The 25,528-nt window shown below is 46.8% G+C and overlaps 1 protein-coding gene across 4 annotated transcripts in view; it reads right to left on the bottom strand.

Annotated features, from left to right (window-relative positions):
* Window positions 1–2,799: 2,799 nt before the first annotated feature.
* Window positions 2,800–25,528, bottom strand: part of LOC147014359 (uncharacterized) — a 47,680-nt gene continuing 24,951 nt past the window's right edge. Inside the window, exons 10-12 of one of the 4 annotated variants that reach the window (XM_085852271.1) lie at window positions 24,897–25,385; window positions 6,141–6,578; window positions 2,800–3,643 (exon numbers count right to left, since the gene is read on the bottom strand). In XM_085852271.1, the coding sequence (XP_085708397.1) occupies window positions 3,341–3,643; window positions 6,141–6,578; window positions 24,897–25,385 (1,230 nt within the window). In that variant the 3' untranslated portion in view covers window positions 2,800–3,340. Of the gene's footprint in view, window positions 3,644–6,140; window positions 6,579–20,344; window positions 22,598–23,010; window positions 23,564–24,896; window positions 25,386–25,528 lie in introns of those variants that run through there. The other 3 variants (XR_015050748.1, XM_085852272.1, XM_085852273.1) reach the window with 3 other exon arrangements.

The raw sequence follows: 25,528 nt of genomic DNA, 5'->3' as shown, positions 1-25,528 counted from the left end.
GAATGCTGCACCAGACACTCTTCTGAAGATGATACACTGCAACTGCAGCACAGCTTGTGACACACCCCGTTGCAGCTGCAGAAAGAACGGGCTTTCGTGTACGTCTGCATGTGGATCATGCCAAGTGACGTTTTGTGATGATCCACTAAATCAAGCCTCTGAGGAACTAGAGGACAGTGATGAGGACTGAAATTGTAACCTAAACTGCCATTATGTAATGTTCACAAATAAATGTTTCAGTGGCACCAGGTGTTCAGTGATTTTGGTTCAGATGGAAAATTTATTGATTTTTCTCTCTTGAATTTTGCCACCATCTTAGATTTCATGTTAAATACTGATCAGTTCTAAATTGTATTGACACTAGTGGATTGCTGATCCATTAAAACCATGGACCAGAACCAACAATTATGTTTTTATCACAATTATTGAAGAAGTTATAGCTGTTTTAGTTATTTCAAAACCTGGTGGCGGGCATCTTGAAAATGACTGTTTTAACCCATTTCCGGATGTCAGATTTTGGTAGACTTTTTTCTGTTGATCAGGATATCCAGGAGGAATGAAAACCACTGAAAAACCTTTTGTTGCAATTTGTTGTTGGTCAGGTGGTATTTTGAGCCAACTGAGTTGTACAGTCCTTTATGACATCCTGAAAAACAGTAAGTTTCCTATTTTGGAATGATCAATTTTGTTGACTGCTAATCAGAGGACCGACTAAAAATATGAACTCACTCCTCAACGCAAGCACAATTGGGACAAATTCAGGGCCAAAATAGGGTAAAACAGCCTGGGTTTGTTTCACTATTCATGTTCCAATTGGTGTTAAAAATATAACATTCAATTCAAATAAGTTGATCCTCGATCATAATCTGATAAGATGGATGGACGGACAGACATACGTGAACTAATTCCTGAACCTTGCTTTTCACTTCGAGAGCATTTTCTCAAAAAATTCACTTAAAAAGATCGATTACAGACCAGGTATTGAACAAACATTCCATTTATACATAATTTATTAACATTTGGTGATGAATTATAAGGAATGTCTTCAAGGTCACACTTCCTACAACTTTTTACACCCACAGAATATTTCATATTGGTCCTGAAAATATTCTTACAAGGTACATATGAATGATATGATGTCATCACACTCAAACACATACGTTCAGAGTTTTTATTTAGATCCAGAAAACTCAGAAATAGCGAGGGGGTATCTGATATCGTGACGGGGTGGTTGGGGAGGAAAACTTTAAAATTATCCATCTGTTGTTTTTACAAATGAGAGTTGTGTGTCTTACCGTGCCAAATGTTTATCATACATAGTACGATTTTCAAACATATCCTTTGTTTCGGCTTTGCAACCCATTTATAAACACTACAAACACCCACTACCTTTGGGAGCAGCCTGGGGTGGGGCCATGGCTAATGCCACGGTTAATAATCCCTCGTGTCTGCAGCAGGGGTCAATGAAACACTTGCACCGTGGCACGTGTGCAGTAGAAAATAATCATTCATCTTCCCTCCACTTGGACGAAGTTCCATTTGGCCATCTCTGAGAAAAATGGCAACACACAGACAGACAAACATCTCTCTTACAGTACAGATAGGAGGACATCCAAAGAAATATTCCTGAGTGAAGGATTTGAAAAATGAGGATTAAATGTGAAGAAGAGTGAAATGTCATTGTGGAACAAAGGAGTTTATTTCGAGAATTTGAAATTCCCGTTAAGGTAAAAAAAACTGATTTTTCAACCCGTGTATATTGTCAGAATAAAAACAAATTACATGAAAAGGAACGAGCACACAAAGACCATTGGATGATTTTTCACGGATGTTACATTGTTCTTGGCAAGACGACGTGCATCGCTGTCCCTTGTGGGAGGCATGGGGCTACAGTCCTAACTGCAGAGGAAATTAACAAAGCATCGTTTCACCAATCGGTGTCAGTCATTTTACACGTACATCTTCACTGCGCCACAAAACGTGCATGTCGACACTTCAAGAGTTTGTATCTGTGGTTCTGGAGTCACTTTTTTACTCCAGGTAATTGCCATAGACTCAGATATGTGCCTTCTGCATGAACTAACACGGGGCGGCATCACCAGGCTTGATTTCAAAAAGACCACGGAGTACAATGTGGAGAGAATGAATGAAACGAAACACAATGAAGGACAGCACGCAGTTTTGATTTCCACACGATCTTACAGTGTCGAGAGAAACGGAATTACAATAATTGGACAAACTCTTCTCTCTGGATATCATTTCCAAATCCGATTTTGTTGACTCCTGGTTTGTTGATCACTGAATTCTTTTCAACAATCAAACCCCTTTGATCAAACCATTAAATGATATTCCGTTGAGAATGTTGAAAAATCAACTTTAAAAGAAAGCTCTTGCACATAATCTCCAAAGCTTTCATGAAAGGTGATTATAAAGTGTCTGACATGTAAAATGTATGATTATTATTATAAGGAAACAAGGCGTGACACTGATGTCTCTGTGGAACAGTCATTGGTTGGTGTGTCCCATCGATTTCCTTCTCTTTCACAAAATCTCAAACAACAAAAGTCAAAAATTAAATTTTATCTCAATTAGAAAATGATGACAAACAAAGCAACACAAACAACACGAGATTTAGTTTGGGAACGAAGGCTCAGACTTGAAGAGTTTCATCCACGGATGATCCGTACACTGAGACTGCGCTGAAGTCTCCAAAACACCGTTGTTATCATCTCTGAAGTCTCACTTGGTATCATGAACACACTTTCACGAGTTCGGAAAATTCTTCACAAAAATACCCAGAAAATAGTTGATTATTGTCAGGATTTCCAAGGAATGGGCAAGATAGAAACAAACAAGGTCGTACGATACGTCGATGAAGTGATGGAATACTTTATTAATTGTTTCTGGAATTACACACATATAATCAGTAAGACAGAAACAAACAAGGTAATAAAATATGTCCATGAAGTTATGGAGAAAGTCAATGATCAGAAAGGATTCCCTCGAGGAATCTGGGAATGCACTACATGGAAATGGTCCAAGTACGATTAAAGATGTTTCTTTGACCGGCTATAAAAACGGCAAATGTGATGAGAAACTGAGTGCCATTCGTTATCAGAGGATAAACTTGGCCGTTGATAAAGAGAAAATTAAAGAAAGTAAAATTGTTGAGAGAGGGAGTGTAATGTAGTTGTTCACAAGAAACTCAGCTTCACTTCACTCACCCTAATTCAGTTCACCGGAGGACAAAGTTATCCCTAAACTTGATCCGTCCTTTCAGTTTCTCCGGGGTCATTGCACTGGAGTTTTCAGGTGGGGAGTTTGCTTAGTACAAAACACATTAATTCCCTAATTCTGGACAGATTTTCAGGTTATAAATGTTCATTGATGTGACAACAGAGACGTTCGGAGAAACATTTCCTGCAGCAAGGGTATCTTTGAGTGCCTCATTCTGGGAACCGTTGACTGGTGCACGAGATGTTTGTTCGTGAGAATCTCCCAATTTACTTCTCAAAAGGACTTTGCGGTAATATACTTTAGCTTCCTCTTTAAACATGTCGTCTCGTTCATCCTGTTCATGAAATGTCGATGTTTTCATCTTTGAATCAAGATCTTTCTTCGACCCGTAACCATGGTAGTTTGCCTGTAGTGAAAGGAACAAAATCATTTGCTGGTTGAAGCCTCATCCAAACAGTCTCAGTGGATGAGCATTTGATTAACTTAAGTACAGAAATCAAGAACAAAAAAAAAGAAAAACTTTCACAAAAACAGCAGAAAAAAAAAGGAGCAAACTAAGACAAATGAGAAATAATCTGAGTATTGTTGAAATGAAGGACAAAATGTATTTGTTCAAACCGTTGGTGACTTGTTGGGCAATCCCATCTACCCCGAGGGATCACGCCGCTGCAAACCCTGATTCAAATCACTTGGATATACGTTATGGAGTTGATGTTTTACCCCTTCCCTCCTTCAGCTCACTGCTGTCTCCACTCCCTTCTGTGGTCTCAGAGGCTTCATTGAGACTCTTTTTCCAACAATGGTTTTGAACTGAGAGTTGGTTTCGGGAGGTTTTTCGGTAAAATCCGTCCATTTTGCATTTTGAAAAATCTGAAATTTATTTAGCTGCTTGAAGAATGCACTCACTATTAAATAAAGAGCTTATTCTGATCACTCACGGCTGCATATGAGATGCCAACAAGCTTCTGCTTGCATTTTTCAAGAACACGATAAAGCTCTATTTGATCATTTAAATTTCTTTAATAATTCAGCATGGTCCGGGTGTTCCAGTAGGTTACATTTTCGCCTGTATTAGGGATCTGTCAGAAAAAAGCCATTGATAATATCTCCACCGAAAAGTCGGTAATTGTAATTTAGGGCGGAGTATGGTGAGGCCTACTGGAGGACTTGTGGACACAAAGGCACATGGAAAGCATTTCCCTGTTTGAAATGGAGTCTTCACGGGCCGTTTTGCCAGACAGCAGGCCATGGTGGTGTTGTAAGCTGTGCAGCGCCGGACAGCGGCGGTATTGTCTGGAAGGTGAAGCCGCCTACTGATAGGGGGCGGCCAATTTCAGGCAGTGTGCCTGAATTCGGGTCCGAACAGAGTAAAAGCTGGTGCCGCATACGTACATTGATAGTTCAAGAGTGGTTGGACTGAAATTGGGCTTCAAGGAGACTTTTTCATCGTCTGTCTGTCTCTGTGTGTCCTTTTTTTTTTGGTCTACATTATCGAGGCTCATTTAGTGCTAACGCAAATGCACAACGCAAAGCAAGGGGTGCATGAGACAAAAGGGTCGGGAGAGGGATGGGGTGGGGAACACGGGGTATACAAGATGGACATTACAGGGACTTTCAGAAAGGAAAGCAGGGAATTTGAAGGAGGTGGGTTTGGGGTGGGTTAAGTTTTGAGCGTGGATTAGTTAACTTTCTCTCTCTGTGTGTCTGTCTCCCTTTCTGTCTCGTCTCGGTTTGAAAGAGTACAAAGGTATCTCCTCATCGCCATCTCCTTGTTGCCACCATCCTGCCCCATAGTGCACCAATCCTGTGCCATACCCACCTGCACAACCATACCATCGTGGTACTCCGAGATATGATTGTGCCTCCGCAAGTCCCTGCATGCCCTTTTTGCTTCGGGTTTGATTCTGATATTTTGGTTCCAAGAGCATGGTTTAGTTTTCTTGTTTCCAAGTTTGATTGCGCTCCCTTAACTTCCAGATTTGTGGTTGTCGATCACCAGTCTATCATGTCCTGTCCTCCCTTGTTCCCCGTATTAATTTTAAGGAAACCATGATTTGTAGGAAACGTTTTCCCACCTTCTGCTTTCCCACATGAGCAACCTCCAGTCAAGGTTTTATTGAACGATTCTTGGGGGATTGCTTATGGTTAATAGAACACAGTATATATATATATATATATATATATATATATATATATATATATATATATATATATATATATATATATATATATATATATATATATATATATCATTATAATCTGTTGAAAACAGTGGGAATTCGGAGATCATTTGGTCGTTCGCAGAGGTCTTAGAACTGTGGATCAGAGGGTCTGTGTTAGCCGGACCTCAAGCATGACAGCACCAAAAAGGGAAGATATGATCATACCATGTTGATACTTGAATTAACTCTGTTGCTAACAATGTACAACGTGGGAGCAACTGCAAGATACGACAATTATTGTGTTTTCTACTTCAGCTTATAAGTTCCAGATCCACCACTGAACATTTATATTTGACTGAGGTCTTAGGATCATAGATTACTCCTCTTTGCAGTGCCTGACAACCCCTCACCACTCAAAATAAATCTCAAATGTAAATGTTCAAAATGAAAGAATAAAACGACAGAGAAGGATGGAGATTCAGGGAGGGGTATCTGACTCCAGTTTGCTCGATATCACTTGTATAACATGGATATCAGAAAGAACAAGTGAACTTTCATCCAAATTACAAGGATATCTGTAAATAATGGAGAGATGAATGTGTTTGATGGGATTGAACTGGAGGAATCATGACTCAGGTGGGATCACCAGTGAGGTCAATCCAAAAATTTAAATCTTCAGCACTGCAGATTATTTCATAGTTTGGAGATTGTTTAAAATGTTTCTAAAATGTTGTTTCTTACCTGGATGGTTGTGGCACTTTGTTGCTTTGTTTTCAAATCCTTCCTGGCTCGATATCCTCTGTATCCTGATTGGATGGTGACGACTGCCCCTTCCTTGGCAGGGTCACCAAGGAAGTGACTATTCATCCCACTTCCGTCAAGTCCATAACAAGACACCACATCAACATCAGGTAGAGTTGTTTTCTTGGTGATGTTCAAACTCATATCATGTGATGTGGTGCCACCATCATGACCCACTCGAGGTTGAATGACTTTTCCCATCTGCACTCGTCGATGGTCCTCAACAGCTGAGTCAGGATCACATTTGGGACTTTCACATGGACTGCGAGAACTCGTCCTGCTGGAATATCCCTGAGAGTTCTGAGAGATTGATGGTGAGGAGTGCACCTGGTTTGTAACTTTCGGATGGTTCCTCGTTTGGTATCCACGGTAGTTTGCCTGCAGAGAAAAGGACAAATTAAAATGATGGGAGAAGCTTCACTCAACCAATCGCAGTGGATGAGGATTTGGAGTAACATCACGTGGAGATCGTTAACAGTTGATAGTTAATTTTTTTTTCAGCCATTCACAGCACGTGGTTCCACAATCATGTGACAAGACAGTCATTGTTGGTCTATTTCTCAACAATCTAAGCTTTATACACATGATCTGATTCCAGGAGCTATATTCATTTAAAAGTTGATTAATGATAAGGAAGAGCACAAAGAAAAATATGGGACATGAGTAATGGAGGAGAGAAATGAAAGATTTCTTTATTATAATCAACAATGACCTGTTTGGAATTCCCATCTGAACCCAGGACTCATGAAGTGAGAAACCCAGATTCAAATCCCACACAATATGCTGGTTTGTTCCTGGTCTGATTAACATCTATCTCTAATTCCAGCAATCTGTGTGTGTGTGTGTGTGTGTGTGTGTGTGTGTGTGTGTGTGTGTGTGTGTGTGTGTGTGTGTGTGTGTGTGTGTGTGTGTGTGTCTGTGTGTGTGTGTGTGTGTGTCTGTGTGTCTGTGTGTCTGTGTGTGTGACCGCTGTTTCTCGACAACCTCTGGTCCGATCTAATTGAAACTTGCCAGGTATATTGCTGGGGACCTGAGGATGTGCCTTTTCAAGGTTTGATGTTAATCGGACAAGTGCTTCCCAAGTTATGGCCATTTATTTACCAAACCAATGACAAGACGCGTTGTTGCGTGGGTGTGGTCGATGGTGAAGGGAAGCTCAGCTGCGTTCCCCATTACGGGTTACAACGTACGGACTTCTGGAGAGTGATGACTTCGTGTATTCTAATAATTTCTCGATTTCTTATGCGCATTTATAGATAAACACAATGCCCCAAGTTATGATCGTTTTCATATTAGACGGTGTATAAATTTCGGGAACATCAGAGTGCTGGTATGCTCCGAACCAGGAAGTAAATTTTTTCTCTCTCTTCTCTTCTCTTTTTGTTTTTCCTTGCCACGACATTGCGAAAAGGTAAAATACGTTGACGCTTGTGGTGAATGGAAGGTCGTGACGTGTGATCACATGTTGCACGGCTCGAGCACGGAAGAGATAAAGCTGAGGTTCGGCACGGTCGGGGGTGATTGTCCCAGGGGCATTGTCATTTTATGTCGGCGATTCACTTGGTGCTCGTTGAATGGTGAGAATTGAGAGTATATCGGACTCCGTGCTTATACTGATTTATTTTGCGGTGATTAGTTGCACGTGTATACCTTACTGCTTATGTACTCCTTGCTGCACCTGTATTCCCTGGTGTGCCCGTAGAAGCGGCTCCAATCAAATGGAATAAAGCCTACACTCTGAAGGTTCTTCTCTCGTTTTCATTTCAATTTATTCCATTTGGTTTTCTCAGCTCTCTCAACCAACGATGGACAAGATCTACAAACCGGAGAGGTTCGACGCAGACCCAAACGCGACTGACTCAGAAATGAAATGGTCGCATTGGTTCCGTTCCTTCTCACACTATCTGACCATCATCGAAGAGGGAGCCGACAAATTGGCCGCCCTTGTGAATCATGTCTCGCCCGGCGTATACAGGCTCTTCTCGGAGTGTGACACCTACGAAGCAGCGATCGACGTGCTGCAGGCACTCTACGTGAAGCGCAAGAACGAGGTATACATACGACATCTTCTCAACACACGCAGGCAAGCAGCCGGGGAGACAATCGATCAATTCCTGCAAGCTCTGAATCAGCTGGGAAAAGACGGCAGCTTCCGGGCCGTAAACGCCGAGGAACACCGAAAGGAAGCGACCCGGGAGGCATTTATCCAAGGACTTAGATCAGCCCACATACGGCAACGCTTACTAGAGAAAGCGCAACCCACTCTTGACAAGGTAGTCGATCAGGCTCGAGCGATGGATACGGCTCAGCAGCAATCTGAGTCATTTGGGACACCGATGCTGCTAATGAACGCTGCTACGGTGAAAACTCAAGGAACCTCACAGACACAGACACAGCCAGACACAGGGGATGAAGAAAAACCCGAGGAGCCAGATACCCAGACCTCGTCAAACTCCTCAGCAACTACTCCGGTTGGTAAATGCTTCTTTTGTGGGTACAAAAGACACCCCGCCACAAATGACCCGCCAGAGATGCTACATGCATGAATTGTGACAAGAAAGGGCATTATGCCAGGGTATGTAAATCTACTCTAAGGAGAAATAAACCCACTTCTGTGGCTCTCTACTCGCAAAAGAAACTAACTGCAGCCTCACCGGGGAATCTATCCAAGGCTATCATCAACATACGAATTAACGGGCATATGGCTGAGGCTCTGATTGATACCGGTAGCTCTGAAAGTTTCGTCAACAGCTCGCTAGTGAAGGGCAGGAAATGGAAAATCCACCCGACAGACAATACGGTATGCATGGCCGCCACATCACTACAGTCCCGCGTACGAGGGTACTGCAATGTTGAATTGGACGTAAAAGGGTACACGCATCGGGATGTAAGGGTACTGGTGCTTCGTGATTTGTGCGCAGACGTAATTCTGGGTCATAATGTCCTCAAGCAGCACACGAGCGTCGAAATACCCTTTGGAGGAAGCAAGCCTCGTCTAATTTTAAACGCTTTGACCACCGCAGAGGTAACGTCCCCCCAGCTGTTCGCTAACTTGTCGCCGGTCTGTAAACCGATAGCGATCAAATCGCGGCGATATACCACTGCTGATATGAATTTCATCACTTCAGAAACCAAGCGATTACTGGAAGAAGGAATTATAGAACCGAGTGATTCGCCATGGCGTGCACAGGTGTTGGTGACCACCAATCAGAATCATAAGAAACGAATGGTTGTCGATTATTCCCAAACGGTCAATCGCTTCACCCAACTCGATGCCTACCCCCTGCCGCGCATAGATGAGATGGTCGAACGCGTGGCCAATTATAAGGTATTCAGTACCATCGACTTGCGAAGCGCCTATCATCAAATTCCCATCCGAGAGGAAGACAAACCTTACACCGCGTTCCAGGCAGGTAGACGCCTCTACCAATTCAGGAGGATTCCGTTCGGCGTCACGAATGGGGTAGCTTGCTTCCAACGGGTTATGGACGACATCATCTCAGATGAAAACCTCAAAGACACTTTTGTTTACGTGGACAATGTCACAGTGTGCGGTAGGGATCAGGGGGAACATGACATGAATCTGGACAGATTCTTGAGCATTGCTAGAAAATATAATCTGACCCTCAACTACGAGAAATGCGTATTCTCGGCAAGGTCAATTGACCTTCTCGGCTACACAATAGCCGACGGCACGATTAAGCCTGATCCTGAACGATTGCGCCCGCTCCGTGAGCTACCCCCACCTCAGGACCTGCAGACAATGCGCCGGGTGATCGGCATGTTCGCTTACTATGCGAGATGGATTTCGCAATACTCCCAGAAAATACATCCCCTAGTGCATTGCAAAAACTTTCCACCAGATGCCGCTGTTGTAAAAGCTTTCCACAACCTCAAAGATGATATCCGTAATTCCGTGGTATTATCGATCGATAGCTCGGTGCCCTTCGTGGTGGAAACAGATGCTTCTGATCACGCGATAGCTGCGACGCTTAATCAGTCTGGGCGACCCGTCGCGTTCTTCTCGAGAACTCTCTCTGGAAGCGAGCAGAGACACTCAGCGATAGAGAAGGAAGCGTACGCTATTGTCGAAGCCCTGCGTAAATGGAGGCATTATTTACTGGGAAACCACTTCACGCTCGTTACGGACCAACGATCCGTGGCATTCATGGTTGATGGGAAAAATAACAGGAAAATTAAGAATGAAAAAATTATGAGATGGCGGATAGACCTAGCCTGCTATAGTTACGACATAGTCTACCGGCCCGGGAGGGAAAACCCTGCTGCAGACACCTTCTCGCGGGTCTACTGCTCGGCGACAATCAGTCAGGCTTTGCAAGACCTCCATGTGTCTCTGTGCCACCCAGGGGTAACCAGAATGGCACATTTCGTGCGCAGACAAAACCTTCCCTATTCTATCGAAGATATTAAACAAATGAATGCTTCATGCCCTGTTTGTGCTGAACTAAAACCCAGATTCTATGGCGCGGCTTCTGGCAGACTGATCAAGGCCACTTCTCCCTTCGAGAGACTAAACATTGACTTCAAAGGGCCCCTGCCGACCGAGACAGACAACAGATACATATTCACTGTTGTTGATGAATATTCAAGGTTCCCTTTCGCATTTCCGTGCTCGGATATGACCTCGGGCACTGTCGTGAAATGTCTGTCTGACCTCTTCGCTATGTTTGGGAAACCTTCGTACATACATTCAGACAGAGGGCCGTGTTTCATGTCGGCCGGGCTAAAACAATTCCTACTAGAGCTCGGCATAGCAACTAGTCGAACGACGGGTTACAACCCACAGGGAAATGGGCAGGTGGAACGATATAATGGAGTTATTTGGAAAGCCGTAACTCTGGGGCTGAAATCGAGAGGACTGGGCCCCGAGTGGTGGAAGGTTACCCTTCTCGACGCTCTGAATTCCATACGCTCTTTGCTCTGTACGTCCACCAATGCAACTCCTCACGAGCGAATATTTACTCACCAGCGACGTTATGTTGACGGCCAATCAGTGCCCAACTGGCTAACCCATCCCGGAACAGTGTTCATGAAACGCCCGGTACGACAAAGCAAGTATGAACCCATGGTGGAAGAGGTCGAACTCATCGATACTAATCCAGAGTATGCTCATGTCAGGCTCCCGGATGGCAGGGAGACCACTGTGTCGGTTCGCCATTTGGCTCCCTCAGGTACTCCTCCCGCAGGTACACCACCATCTGGCACTCCTCCCTCTGACATCCCCTCCCCAGGTGTTCCCCCCCCAGGAACTCCACCCGAGAATGGTGACGACGGAGCTGCCGCGTTCCACCCGAGAGCGATCGGGGAGTCATCTCCGGCACGAGTCGAGGCTCACCAAGAGGATCGGAACCCTCCCTCAAGTGAAACCGCCATTTACTCCCGGAGAGGTCGACGAATAATACCCCCTCGCCGACTCAATCTGTAAAGGGGATTACTGGCATCCTCGATGCTCATGCTCCTATATGCTCGTTACATCATATATCGATGCTCATTACCATGCTCCTACAACTCAAAATAATCCTCACTGCTTGGCATGTATGCTTCTGTGGTTTAGATAGTTCGCGTTGCTTGAAATGTATACTCCTATAGTGCTGAAGTAATCATAGTGCGTTAGTTGGGCCTCTAGTTACATTTTAAAGACGGGGAGAATGTGGTGAATTGAAGGTCGTGACGTGTGATCACATGTTGCACGGCTCGAGCACGGAAGAGATAAAGCTGAGGTTCGGCTCGGTCGGGGGTGATTGTCCCAGGGGCATTGTCGTTTTATGTCGGTGGCTCACTTGGTGCTCGTTGAATGGTGAGAATTGAGAGTATATCGGATTCCGTGCTTATACTGATTTATTTTGCGGTGATTAGTTGCGCGTGTATACCTTACTGCTTATGTACTCCTTGCTGCGTCTGTATTTCCTGGTGTGCCCGTAGAAGCGGCTCCAATCAAATGGAATAAAGCCTACACTCTGAAGGTTCATCTCTCGTTTTCATTTCAACGCTAATTGAATAATTGGGTATTAAAAATAAATTGCGAATAATATCGAACTTCCGGGTCACGCACGTCCGGGCATGTGAGAGCGAAGAAACGGCCTGTGTGGTTTATTTATTTATTATTATTATTATTATTTTTATTTTTTTTTTTACGGGCACGTACTAGTCTATCTATAATTCCAGCAATCTGTGTGTGTGTCTGTCTGTCTGTCTGTCTGTCTGTCTGTCTGTCTGCGACCGCCGTTTCTCGACGACCACCAGTCCGATCTGATTGAAACTTCCCACGAATATTGCCGGGGACCCCTGGATGTGCCTTTTCAAGGTTTGATATTAATCGGACGAGCGGTTCCCAAGTTACGGCCATTTTATTGCTTTTTCAGTGTTGGAAAGGTGTGCAGCTAAAGTGTCATTCCACCTTATCATGCCATTTTTTCCCAAAGATATCTCAGAATAATGATAACAACATATTAATAATAATAATAGCACAATAATTGACTAATAAAAAGAATAACGTGATACAATGACCAATGTCTGTCAACCAATAACGACCTATATATTGTCTGTTAACCAATAATGATCAATAACGTCTGTCAACCAATGACAGGACACGGTGCTATGATGTCACGAATGATGCCACAATGTTTATTTTTTTGTTGTTTTTTTTTGCACGATTGACAACACAATTCTTCTTCTTCGTTTGGTATGACATCACAATCGACGCTGGTGACCTGAGTGTGTGCCTTTTCAAGGTTTGATATCGTTCTTCATCCGTTTCAGCTGTTTCCCAAGTGTTTCCCAAAGTTTGAAAACTGTTTTTTCCCGTTTGAATTAATTGTTCAAATTATTAATTAATCCCAAGGTTTGAATTTTCCCATGGGAAACAGCTGTTTCCCAAGGGTTTGAAAGCTGTTTTTTCCCAAGGTTTGAATTAATTGTTGTGCTTGGTCGACATTTGTGAATACATTTACAGAGAGAGGGGCGAGAGAGAGGGGGCATCACAATTCAAGAGAGGGGGAGAGAGGAGAGGGCGAGGGAGGGGACGGGAGAGGGGGTGAGAGTGGGGGCGAGAGAGAGAGAGAGGGGCGGCGAGGCTGGGGGGAGGGAGGGGGCAGGGGGAGAGAGAGGGGGCGAGAGAGAGAGAGAGGGGTGGCGAGACTGGGGGGGAGGGAGGGGGGCAGGGGGGAGAGAGAGGAGGGCGAGAGAGAGGGGCGTCAATTATTATTCTTCTTCGTTTGATATGACGTCACAATTGACGCTGGGGACCTGATTATGTTTCCCAGGTGTTTCCCAAGTTATGGCCATTTATGACACGGTTGGTCCGATCTAATTGAAACAATGCCCCAATCCAGTCGACTTTTACGAGAGCGAAGGAACGAAGCTGCACAGACTGGAACGCACCTACGGGCCCGCACTAGTTAGCATAATTCACAGAATGGTAATCCGGTGTGTTATGTCACGAAAGGCTTCTTGGTTTATGGCGGAGCAGGAAATTTCAAATGGAAATGTTCAAGAAAGGTGGAAAAGGACCAAAATATATACATGAAGGAAAGTAGGAGAGAGGGGTATCTTACTCTTCCTCACTCAAAATCATTTGTGGACTAGAGAGTGTATATGGCTGGCAGGATTGTGACGGGGTGTGCACACTCGCATCAAAGCTGTCTATCCTGGGTTTGAATCTCGGCCAAGCTATAAGCTGTTGTCCTGGTGTTTCATAAGTCACGTGATTCATCAAAGTGTGTGCGTCAGATGAAGGTTAAACGGGATTCCCGTCTTCCAGCATTGGTTGGTGGATGTTAAAGTACCAACGGTGTCCTTCGTGAAGAGTACATGAGCTATCACTGGCAGCCCAGCCAAATCTAAATTCCTGCCCTAACTTCTGCTGGGAATGTAGTGGCAAACCACCCAATGTATACCTTGCTTAGGAATACGCTTTGACAGCACCGACGCTCTGCGAAGAGTATGGAACATCAGACATCAGAGAGAGACGGCTTTCACGTGCAAGGATGGAAACGTCCGGAATACGATGACAGAGACAGAGAGACGGAGAGAGAGTTCATAAAACACGTGACCCCACAATGTCTTGATAAACAATGATGTGGGTGGGGCCAGCAAACAGCTAAATTGATTGGTCATGATGACGTAAAATGCCATCATATTGTTGCGGTCTTCGCGCCCGCCGGCGTGCGACGGCCACGTAACTCGAATCGCGGCACGTCGCCCACCGGACGGACAATCCAGTCGTGACCCTCTCGGACTAACGCCGGGAACCAGTCACGGGTGGACCTTTCGGTCTCACCGCGATCGAGCCAATCAGCCCCCGCGTGGGATAGGGTTGCTCGCCAAATTCGAACTACCTAAGTACCCACACGGAGGGTAGACCGGGCGATCGCACCTCGCCGCAGGTCGACTTCGGACACGGGCCACTTAAGCGACCCGTTCCGTACTATCAGAATAACCGAGCGGTGTTATCGTCGACCTCGACGGTTCGATTAATTATCGGGCGTATTCAGCCCACTACCAACCCTTTACGTGAAGCAAGATGGGGATTCAATGGAGGAAAAGACGAAGCGAAGCGGGAGAACAGTTCAACAATAAAGCACATTTATTCTCGGCACACGGGAAGCACACAAATACAATTCCACCAAATGCACACAAAAAAAGAAAACACAATTCCATTTACACAAAAAGCAAACATAAAAGTGAAAACACAGTGCAGAGCTAATACCGACTACCGAGCACACGGCAACACTTATACAATTCTACTTCACAGACGGCGCCGACAACACATACCCAAAACCAAGGAAAAGAAATACCCTCAAGAATGAGGTAGGCCTGGGGCCGAGACCTGGTCGGGCCTACCCGTCTGGTGATGAGACGCGGAGCGGCGATGGCCCCGCAACCCGCGGGCCTCGTGGACAGTGCCTGGCAGGGGGTGGGAACGGGGCCCCCTTGGTCGCACTATCTCAGCGCGGGGGAAACAGGAGGGGGTTGCTGATGCTCGGGGTATAGAGGATCTTTATTATGTGCGCGACGAGCGTCTCCACCTCGGCCAGGTCGCGCTGCCGGCCTCCCAGGGGTGCAGCTCCCTGCACGACGCGAGCACCCCTCGTCCGCCCTCGCCGCCTCTCCACAGCTCGTCCCCTCCGTTCCGACTTCAACGCACACGACGAGCAGCTCCACCGCCCGCGAAGTCTTGACTCTCTGTTCCGACTCCTTCGCCTCGTTCCGACCTTTACTACTCCTTTGACTGACGAACACCGTCCTTTTATCCCCCCCGTAACTTCGCCTTTGACCCCCTCCCTTTGACCTTTCACCTCGCTCCCCATTGGCCCGACAAAAAGTGGGCGTGAAGCTCTTTTGATCCACAAATTTGCATATATCGATCGCCCTGGGGTGGCGCCAATTCGCCCCTCGCTCACCGATTGGACGGCAAAAAGTGGGCGTGTGTCGTTTTCGATCCGTTTTTGAAGCAGAAAATCCGTGATTTTGTACACGCTGTTCAACGTGCGCCCTACACGAGTCCAGCATCGGTGCCCATGAGTGGCGCGAGATGACGGTGATGCGATGGTGGCGAGTTGTGACGGTAAAGGTCATGGCGGTTGTGGTGAAGCGGCGTTGTGGTTGGTGGTTGTTGTTGTGGTTGTGGTGATGGCGATTGGTCCAAAATAAAGATAGTAAAAGAAAAACGGCTATCCTGAAGAGTCGCAGCACGTATAAATGACATGTATTCCCACTAGACAACGGGTTTGGGCCTAACTACACATGCACTTACCGAGATACCTCACCTAAGGGACCTGAATGGTGGTTTGCGAATCTGGTAACCACAACACTACCCCCTTCCCTTTTTACAGACTCGTCCCGAGTCGTCAAATTTTCGTGTGCCATCATGTGTAGTTTTCCCCTAGTACACTTTACCTACGGATCCCTGAGTGCGACATTCATGGTATTCGTGTCCCCAAAATAAATAACCTGAGGGCTGCGTAACTACCTAAACAAACTCACTCACACGGACGACTTAAATAAAATTGCCGGCGCTAAGACATACATGCCGGGGGCGCACTCATATGTACAGTACATCTTAACCTTAACTTACAAATTTTACACTAAACCATGGCCCAGGATCACTGAACTCTGCAAAAGAAAGCAGTTAGCAGGGAGCCAGGCTGCCCGCATGCAGTCTCTGGCTCAAACAATGCAGGTGACAGGGAACGTGGCTGGCTGCTCACACGCAGTCCAAGGCCTTCCCTTTTGAACTGAACGCAGTGAACCACAACGGTGCATGGGCTGCACAACGCAGTCTCCGTGCCAGCTCAAGTGGCACACGCAATGAGCACAACGAATGGATGGATGAACACAAACACGGTGCACGGGCCGCCACTGCAGGCCCGTGTTGTAGCTGCCAACAGGGCAGTTCTTGCAGCTTGCAAACTGTTGCTTTCAGATCCTGGCGCACATGGAAATGAACAGGGGGGGGGCAAAGCAAAATTGAACGGGGCTGGTGAACATGGGCAGTGGGCATGGCATGGCAAAGGCAGCAGGCAAACACAGCCCGCAGAAGAAGGCCGCTGCAGGCAAACACAGCCGGCAGAAGAAGACCGTTGCAGGCAAACACAGCCGGCAGATGAACTGGCCGGCACAGGCCTCGAAGAAAAACAGCCAGCAGATGAACTGGCCGGCACAGGCCTTGCAGCACACAGCTGCCGATGAACTTGGCCGGCCTCCGCCTTGAAGCAAAACACGGCCAGCCGATGAAGTGGCCAGCCTTTGCCGTTCAGTGGAGGTTGGTGGAGGGAGTGCGGTGGTGCTGGCCACTTGGAAGGCGGGCTCGGACCTACCTACCTGTCTCCCTCCCAACCTATCGCCTTTGCCTGTCACTGTACATACCCACTCCCTTAATTTGTGAAAAACCAACTTAGCCCCAACTTATTTTTTTTGTTTGTTTTTATTTTTACTTCCCCACTATAAATCGTCCCCTAACCCCCTTTATCGTCCTTGTTCGGCTAACCTATCCTGTCACCGAGCCTACTCCCAACCCCTACGTTCCCTTCCCGGAGGGGAACAAGGGAGAGCTAACGTCCTGTGTCGAGGCCCAACTCAAGCCTCAGAATGGCCTCCCCAGAGTTCGGCGATCTTAACACCAAGTGGGTCCAGCGGCCCACAACGACAGCGAGGGGATGGATGGTGCGGAGGGGTACATCTCCTAATCTACCCTAACCATTAACTCTTAAACTACCCCGGGGCTTTCAACAAGCGCCTCTCGCTTAAACTATTGGTTCTAACAACCCAGATTCCCGTCGCCTGTGTTGGTGTCCTCACAATTTCGGGCCTCGCCCCCCAATTTTCTCTCCGTGCCCTCACACGGTCTCCTGGCTGGGACACGTGGCTCCCTCCGGCAGGCACGACCCTCTGCCGAATCTCCCGCTATGGCACCCCCGGGCACTACACTGCCTCCGAGCCTACCAGCTCCCTAACACCGGGGAGTGCCCCCCATGGCACCTCCCCTGAAACGCACACGTGGCAGGCCGGCCTCCCGGGCCCCTTTCCGAGGGTCACCCGTGCCCACTGCACTGCCCACGCGGCTAATGGCGCCCCGGGCCCCCGCACCAAGCAGGCGCACCCGTGCCCACTACGCTATCCCGGCCCCCCATGGGCCCTTGGCCTACCGCGGCCGACTAGCCTGGTGCCCGGGGTACCCACTCAGCGATACTCACCTTTCACAGCCACGCTCCCAAGCCCGTCAACAGGGCTCCTGCCCCCGTCCAAATGGGTCTCGAGCCTACTTTCCCACCAACAACAAAACGACCTCCATTTTTCAATTTGACTAACCCCCTAACTCACTCTACACTGACCCCGGGGTCCCTTGGGCGGGAGTCACTCCTCCCCCCAATCACTCATCGCACCATGCATTCCCCATTCGCTCCATACACACAGACCCGCTGGCCTCACTCACTCACCAAGTACTCACCTCACAACTCACCAACAACTCTTCAACACACACACCGCTGAACTCTGCCATCCTCCTAACTACATCCCCTAACTAACTCGTGCTCCCACGTCGTCCCTTATACTACAGCACGTTCCTTTTAACACTACGTAGCTAAGCTACGTCCCCACTACACATTCACAAGTCTGTCTCTGTCTCCAAAATAAATCATTTTTTTTTTTCCCAACCTAAATCTGGCTACAATCCCTCTAACTAATCCATTCCACGGACTCCATGAGGACTTACCCCTGCCCCATGAAGTCGGTCTAACTAAGCTAACCCTTCCCCCTAACTAGTTTCCATCCTGTGCCCAGGTAAGGGGGTCTTTCACCCCTTGCCCAGGAATCCTGTACACCCGAAAGTGAGGCTTGCTTTTCTTTTTTTTTTTTTTTTCCCATGCGCAGCACCTGCGCGGCAACTCAGAGCTCGCGCACTTTGCACCTGCCCTTGACGTCATGCAGCTGCACGTGTTCCTCGTCCCTCCTTGGACGGGACCATCCGGCAGAGATACCCCTCCTGCCGGATTCCAACCCCACGTGCAGCCATGACGTCACCGTGCGCATAAAAAAAAAACAAGCCACACGTCTCGAGGGGTTCCCCACGCGAACACATGTGCTTTGCCCGTTGGAGCTGAACACACACGATCGCGTGGAGAACCCGTCCGGTCCAAATCCATTTACCTGCCTAAACTTTGTCCGTCCGCGGGATCGGCAAATCCACCGCGTGCGTTTCCGGACCGGGACTTCACTCTCGCAAGCGAGCACGTGGTGGTCTCGTGCGTTGCACAGCACGAACCGCGTGCTCACTGCTGGGTGAACCCGGCACGGTCCGCGAAACAACTACAGCCGCTACTCGGCTTTCTCTCTTCTCATGTCGCCGTCGTCGTCTCCATTCAACCCACGCACACCTGCGTGTCACGACGCACACAGTCCACTCCATCACATTCACACGGGGAGACGCGGCTGCGTGCTCCCGCATGCCAACCGACATCTCCCTCTCATACCGCTCTCTCACACACACACGGTCTCCCTGGCACACAGCGACCTTGCACACGGCCGTTCACTCACGCGTGCCTCACTACTCACACAAACCATACTACTCACACGTGGTGCTCCATTCACTCGCGCGGGGGCACTCACCCGCGGTGCCTCACCCACGCACGCGAGGGCACTCAACCGCTGTGCCTCATCCCACTCCTGACACCAGTGTTGCGGTCTTCGCGCCCGCCGGCGTGCGACGGCCACGTAACTCGAATCGCGGCACGTCGCCCACCGGACGGACAATCCAGTCGTGACCCTCTCGGACTAACGCCGGGAACCAGTCACGGGTGGACCTTTCGGTCTCACCGCGATCGAGCCAATCAGCCCCCGCGTGGGATAGGGTTGCTCGCCAAATTCGAACTACCTAAGTACCCACGCGGAGGGTAGACCGGGCAATCGCACCTCGCCGCAGGTCGACTTCGGACACGGGCCACTTAAGCGACCCGTTCCGTACTATCAGAATAACCGAGCGGTGTTATCGTCGACCTCGACGGTTCGATTAATTATCGGGCGTATTCAGCCCACTACGTGAAGCAAGATGGGGATTCAATGGAGGAAAAGACGAAGCGAAGCGGAGAACAGTTCAACAATAAAGCACATTTATTCTCGGCACACGGGAAGCACACAAATACAATTCCACCAAATGCACACAAAAAAGAAAACACAATTCCATTTACACAAAAAGCAAACATAAAAGTGAAAACACAGTGCAGAGCTAATACCGACTACCGAGCACACGGCAACACTTATACAATTCTACTTCACAGACGGCGCCGACAACACATACCCAAAACCAAGGAAAAGAAATACCCTCAAGAATGAGGTAGGCCTGGGGCCGAGACCTGGTCGGGCCTACCCGTCTGGTGATGAGACGCGGAGCGGCGATGGCCCCGCAACCCGCGGGCCTCGTGGACAGTGCCTGGCAGGGGGTGGGAACGGGGCCCCCTTGGTCGCACTATCTCAGCGCGGGGGAAACAGGAGGGGGTTGCTGATGCTCGGGGTATAGAGGATCTTTATTATGTGCGCGACGAGCGTCTCCACCTCGGCCAGGTCGCGCTGCCGGCCTCCCAGGGGTGCAGCTCCCTGCACGACGCGAGCACCTCGTCCGCCCTCGCCGCCTCTCCACAGCTCGTCCCCTCCGTTCCGACTTCAACGCACACGACGAGCAGCTCCACCGCCCGCGAAGTCTTGACTCTCTGTTCCGACTCCTTCGCCTCGTTCCGACCTTTACTACTCCTTTGACTGACGAACACCGTCCTTTTATCCCCCCCCCGTAACTTCGCCTTTGACCCCCTCCCTTTGACCTTTCACCTCGCTCCCCATTGGCCCGACAAAAAGTGGGCGTGAAGGCTTTTTGATCCACAAATTTGCATATATCGATCGCCCTGGGGGCGGGGCCAATTCGCCCCTCGCTCACCGATTGGACGGCAAAAAGTGGCCGTGTGTCGTTTTCGATCCGTTTTTGAAGCAGAAAATCCGTGATTTTGTACACGCTGTTCAACGTGCGCCCTACACGAGTCCAGCATCGGTGCCCATGAGTGGCGCGAGATGACGGTGATGCGATGGTGGCGAGTTGTGACGGTAAAGGTCATGGCGGTTGTGGTGAAGCGGCGTTGTGGTTGGTGGTTGTTGTTGTGGTTGTGGTGATGGCGATTGGTCCAAAATAAAGATAGTAAAAGAAAAACGGCTATCCTGAAGAGTCGCAGCACGTATAAATGACATGTATTCCCACTAGACAACGGGTTTGGGCCTAACTACACATGCACTTACCGAGATACCTCACCTAAGGGACCTGAATGGTGGTTTGCGAATCTGGTAACCACAACAATATTTTGTCTAAGTATTACTCGAGGGAAGGGTTTTTTAAATTGCTAAGAAGGCGATTTTGTGTTCTGCAGTGTTCAAACATATATAATTACATTGAAATTAAATAAAGATTTCAAAGGTCGAAGAAAAATAATCTCCAGGAATTTACTGCTGTTGACTCAGCATCTCTTACACCACCTGAATGAACACGTTACATCGTTCTTTGTGCCAATTGTTTGTGTCCTTTATAACATCCTTAAAACCATAATGTTCCTTGTTTGGAATGATTTTCAATTTTGTTTCACTTCCAAAGAGGTAGAAAGAGGAAAATATTTTCTCAGTCCTCTCTGCACATGTGTGATCAGGACGGATTCAGAGCGAACATCCTGTTGGACTACAGGTGTATGTTACACTTCAGGTACAAAAGAAAACATTCAATTTAAATCAAGTTGTTCCTCGATCATAAACTGACATTCGTGGACAGAAGGCAGACAGTGCTTTATCTCTCAATTGCTTAACCTCGCTTTTCGCTTTGTGTTTGTGGGGTAAACAGCGGAGGTCCTGAGTCAAGTTTTAAACAAACCAGACGATGAGACCCTTCACTTCGCTGATGGAAATACCAATCTTTGCTGTAATGGCTCATCAATAGGACAAGAAGAAAAAGGAACCCTGGGAGTGGGGGGATAACCAGCGCCACAAGTTGGTGTTTGCAGGTTCCCCACGTGTGTCCATGTACCCCAAAAAAACGAAATGTTTTCACCACAAACCTTCCCCGGAGTTCCCTGAATCCACAGTAGTTCCATTCATTGAAATCTGTTAATCCGTTCTCAAGTTAAAACACGACAAACAGACAGACAGACAGATCGACAGACACGGCTCATTCTATAATACAAATTACAAGGATATCTGTAAATAATGGAGAGATGAATGTGTTTGATGGGATTGAATTGGAGGAATCATGAACAATGGATTCAGGTGGGATCACCAGCGAGGTCAATCCAAAATTTAAATCTTCAGCACTGCAGATTATTTCATAGTTTGGAGATTGTTTAAAATGTTTCTAAAATGTTGTTTCTTACCTGGATGGTTGTTGCACTTTGATGCTTTGTTTTCAAATCCTTCCTGGCTCGATATGCTCTGTATCCTGATTGGATGGTGATGACTGCCCCTTCCTTGGCAGGTTAAACCAGGAAGTGACTATTGATCCCACTTGTCTCAAGCCCATGGGAAAACACCACATCATCATTTTGTGGAGACATTTTCTTGGTGATGATCAAACTCATATCACGTGATGTGGTGCCACCATCATGATCCACTCGAGGTTGAATAACCTTTCCAATCTGTACTCGGCGCTCGACCTCAAGAGCTGAGTCAAGATCACATTTGGGACCTGGACTGCAAGATCTCGTCCTGCTGGAATGTCCCTGGCAGCTCGGAGAACTTGATTGCGAGGAATGCACCTGGTGAGTAGCTTTATCTGTTGGTTCTTCCTGAAAAGTAACCATGTCATTTCCATCACAGATGTTCTTCATATGCTTCCTCGTTTGGTATCCACAGTAGTTTGCCTGCAGAAAAAAGGACAAATTAAAATGATGGGAGAAGTTTCATTCACCAGTTACAGTGGATGAGGATTGAGATTAACATCAGTTGGAGAGCGTTATCAGTTTATGGTTAATATTTTTTTCAGGAATTCACAGCACATGGTTCCACAATCATGTGACAAGACAGGCATTGTGGGTCTATTTCTCAACAATCTTCGCTTTATTCACATGATCTGATTACAGCAGCTATATTCATTAAAAAGTTCAGTGATGACAAGGAAGAGCACAAAGACAAATATGGGACATGAGAAATGGAGGAGAGAAATGAAAGATTTCTTTATTATAATCAACAATGACTTGTTTGGAATTCCCATCTGAACCCAGGACTCATGAAGTGAGAAACCCAGATTCAAATCCCACACAATATGCTGGTTTGTTCCTGGTCTGATAAACATTAGCATAATTCACAGAATGGTAATCTGGTGTGTTATTATGTCATGGAAGGATTCTTGGTTTTTGTTGGAGCAGGAAATTTCAAATGGAAATGTTCAAGAAAGGTGGAAAAGGACCAAAAAATATATACATGGAGGAAAGTCGGAGAGAGGGGAATCTTACTCTTCCTCACTCAAAATCATTTGTGGACTGGAGAGTGTATATGGCTGGAAGGAGAGCCGTGGGGATCGCACACTCGCGTCGAAGCTGTCTATCCTGGATTTGAATCTCGGCCGAGCTATAAGCTGTTGTCCTGGTGTTTCACAAGTCGGGTGATTCATCAAAGCATGTGCCGTCAGATGGAGGTTAAACGGGATTCCCATCTGCCAGCATTGTTTGGTGGATGGTAAAGACCCCACGGTGTCCGTGAAGAGAAGCTGAGCTATCACTGGCAGCATGGCCAAATCTAAATTCCTGCCCTAACTTCTGCTGGGAATGTAATGGCAAACCACCCAATGTATACCGAGCTCAGGAAAATGCTTTGACAGCACCGATGATCTGCGAAAAGGATGAAACATCAGACACATTAGAGGGAGATGGCTTGCACATGCAGGCATGGAAACATCCGTAACACATAGAGAGAGAGTGAGAGAGTGAGAGAGAGTGTCAGAGAGAGACGGCTTACATGTGCAAGGATGGAAACGTCCGGAATACGATGACAGAGACAGAGAGACGGAGAGAGAGTTCATAAAACACGTGACCCCACAATGTGTTGAGAAACAATGATGTGGGCGTGGCCTCCAAACGGCTAAATTGATTGGTCATGATGATGTAAAATGCCAAAATATTTTGTCGAAGTATTTATCAAGGGAAGAGTTTTTAAATTGCTAAGAAGGTGATTTTGTGTTCTGCAGTGATCAAATATATAATTACATTGAAATAAAATAAAGATTTCAAAGGTCGTAAAAGAAAAATTCCCAGGAATTTACTGCTGTTGACTCAGTGTCTTTTACACCACCTGAATGAACACGTTACACCGTTCTTTGTGCCGGTTATTTGTGTCCTTTATAACATCCTTAAAACCATAAAGCTCCTTGTTTGGAATGATTTTCAATTTTGTTTCACTTCCAAAAAGGAAGAAAGAGGAAAAAAAATTCTCACTCCTCTCTGCACATGTGTGATCAGGACGGATTCAGAGCCAAGGTACTGTTGGACTACAGGTGTATTTTACACTTCAGGTACAAAATGTAACATTCAATTTAAATCAAATTGTTCCTCGATCATACACTGACATTGTGGACAGCAGGACAGAAAGTGCTTTATCTCTCAATTGCTTAACCTCGCTGTTTGCTTTGTGTTTGTGGGGTAAACATCGGAGGTCCTGTGTCTATTTTTATACAAACCAGACGATGAGACCCTTCACTTTGCTTATGGAAATACCAATCTTTGCTGTAATGGCTCATCAACAGGACAAGAAGAAAAAGGAACCCTGGGAGTGGGGGGATAACCAGCACCACAAGTTGGTGTTTGCAGGTTCCCCACGTGTGTCCATGTAACCCAAAAAAACAAAATGTTTTCATCACAAACCTTCCCCGGAGTTCCCTGAATCCACAGTAGTTCCATTTATTGAAATCTGTTAATCCGTTCTCAAGTTAAAACACGACAAACAGACAGATAGACAGACACGGCTCATTCTATAATACAAATGACAAGGATATCTGTAAATAATGGAGAGATGAATGTGTTTGATGGGATTGACCTGGAGGAATCATGAACAATGGACTCAGGTGGGATCACCAGCGAGGTCAATCTTAAATATAAATCTTCAGCGCTACAGATTATTTCAAAGTGTGGAGATTGTTTAAAATGTTTCTAAAATGTTGTTTCTTACCTGGATGGTTGTGGCACTTTGATGCTTTGTTTTCAAATCCTTCCTGGCTCGATATCCTCTGTATCCTGATTGGATGGTGATGACTGCCCCTTTCTTGGCAGGGTCACCAAGGAAGTGACTATTCATCCCACTTGTCTCAAGCCCATGGGAAAACACCACATCATCATTCGGTGGAGACGTTTTCTTGGTGATGTTCAAACTCATATCACGTGATGTGGTGCCAACATCATGACCCACTCGAGGTTGAATAACCTTTCCCATCTGTACTCGGCGCTGGACCTCAAGAGCTGAGTCAAGATCACATTTGGGACCTGGACTGCAAGACCTCGTCCTGCTGGAATGTCCCTGAGAGCTCGGAGAACTTGATCGCGATGAATGCACCTGGTCTCTAACTTTGTTATCTGATGGTTCGTCCTGAAAAGTAACCATGTCATTTCCATCACAGATGTTCTTCAGATGCTTCCTCGTTTGGTATCCACGGTGGTTTGTCTGCAGAAAAAAGGACAAATTAAAATGATGGGAGAAGTTTCATTCAACCAGTCACAGTGGATGAGGATTGAGATTAACATCAGTTGGAGATCGTTATCAGTTTATGGTTAAGTTAATATATTTTGTAGCCATTCACAGAACAT

Source organism: Eptatretus burgeri, chromosome 13 (assembly GCF_056783735.1).
Source record: "Eptatretus burgeri isolate ZD-2024b chromosome 13, Ebu_testis_v1, whole genome shotgun sequence".
Taxonomy (NCBI): Eukaryota; Metazoa; Chordata; class Myxini; order Myxiniformes; family Myxinidae; genus Eptatretus; species Eptatretus burgeri.
Note: the sequence above shows the minus strand (reverse complement) of the source record. Positions and strands in the feature narration are given on the sequence as shown.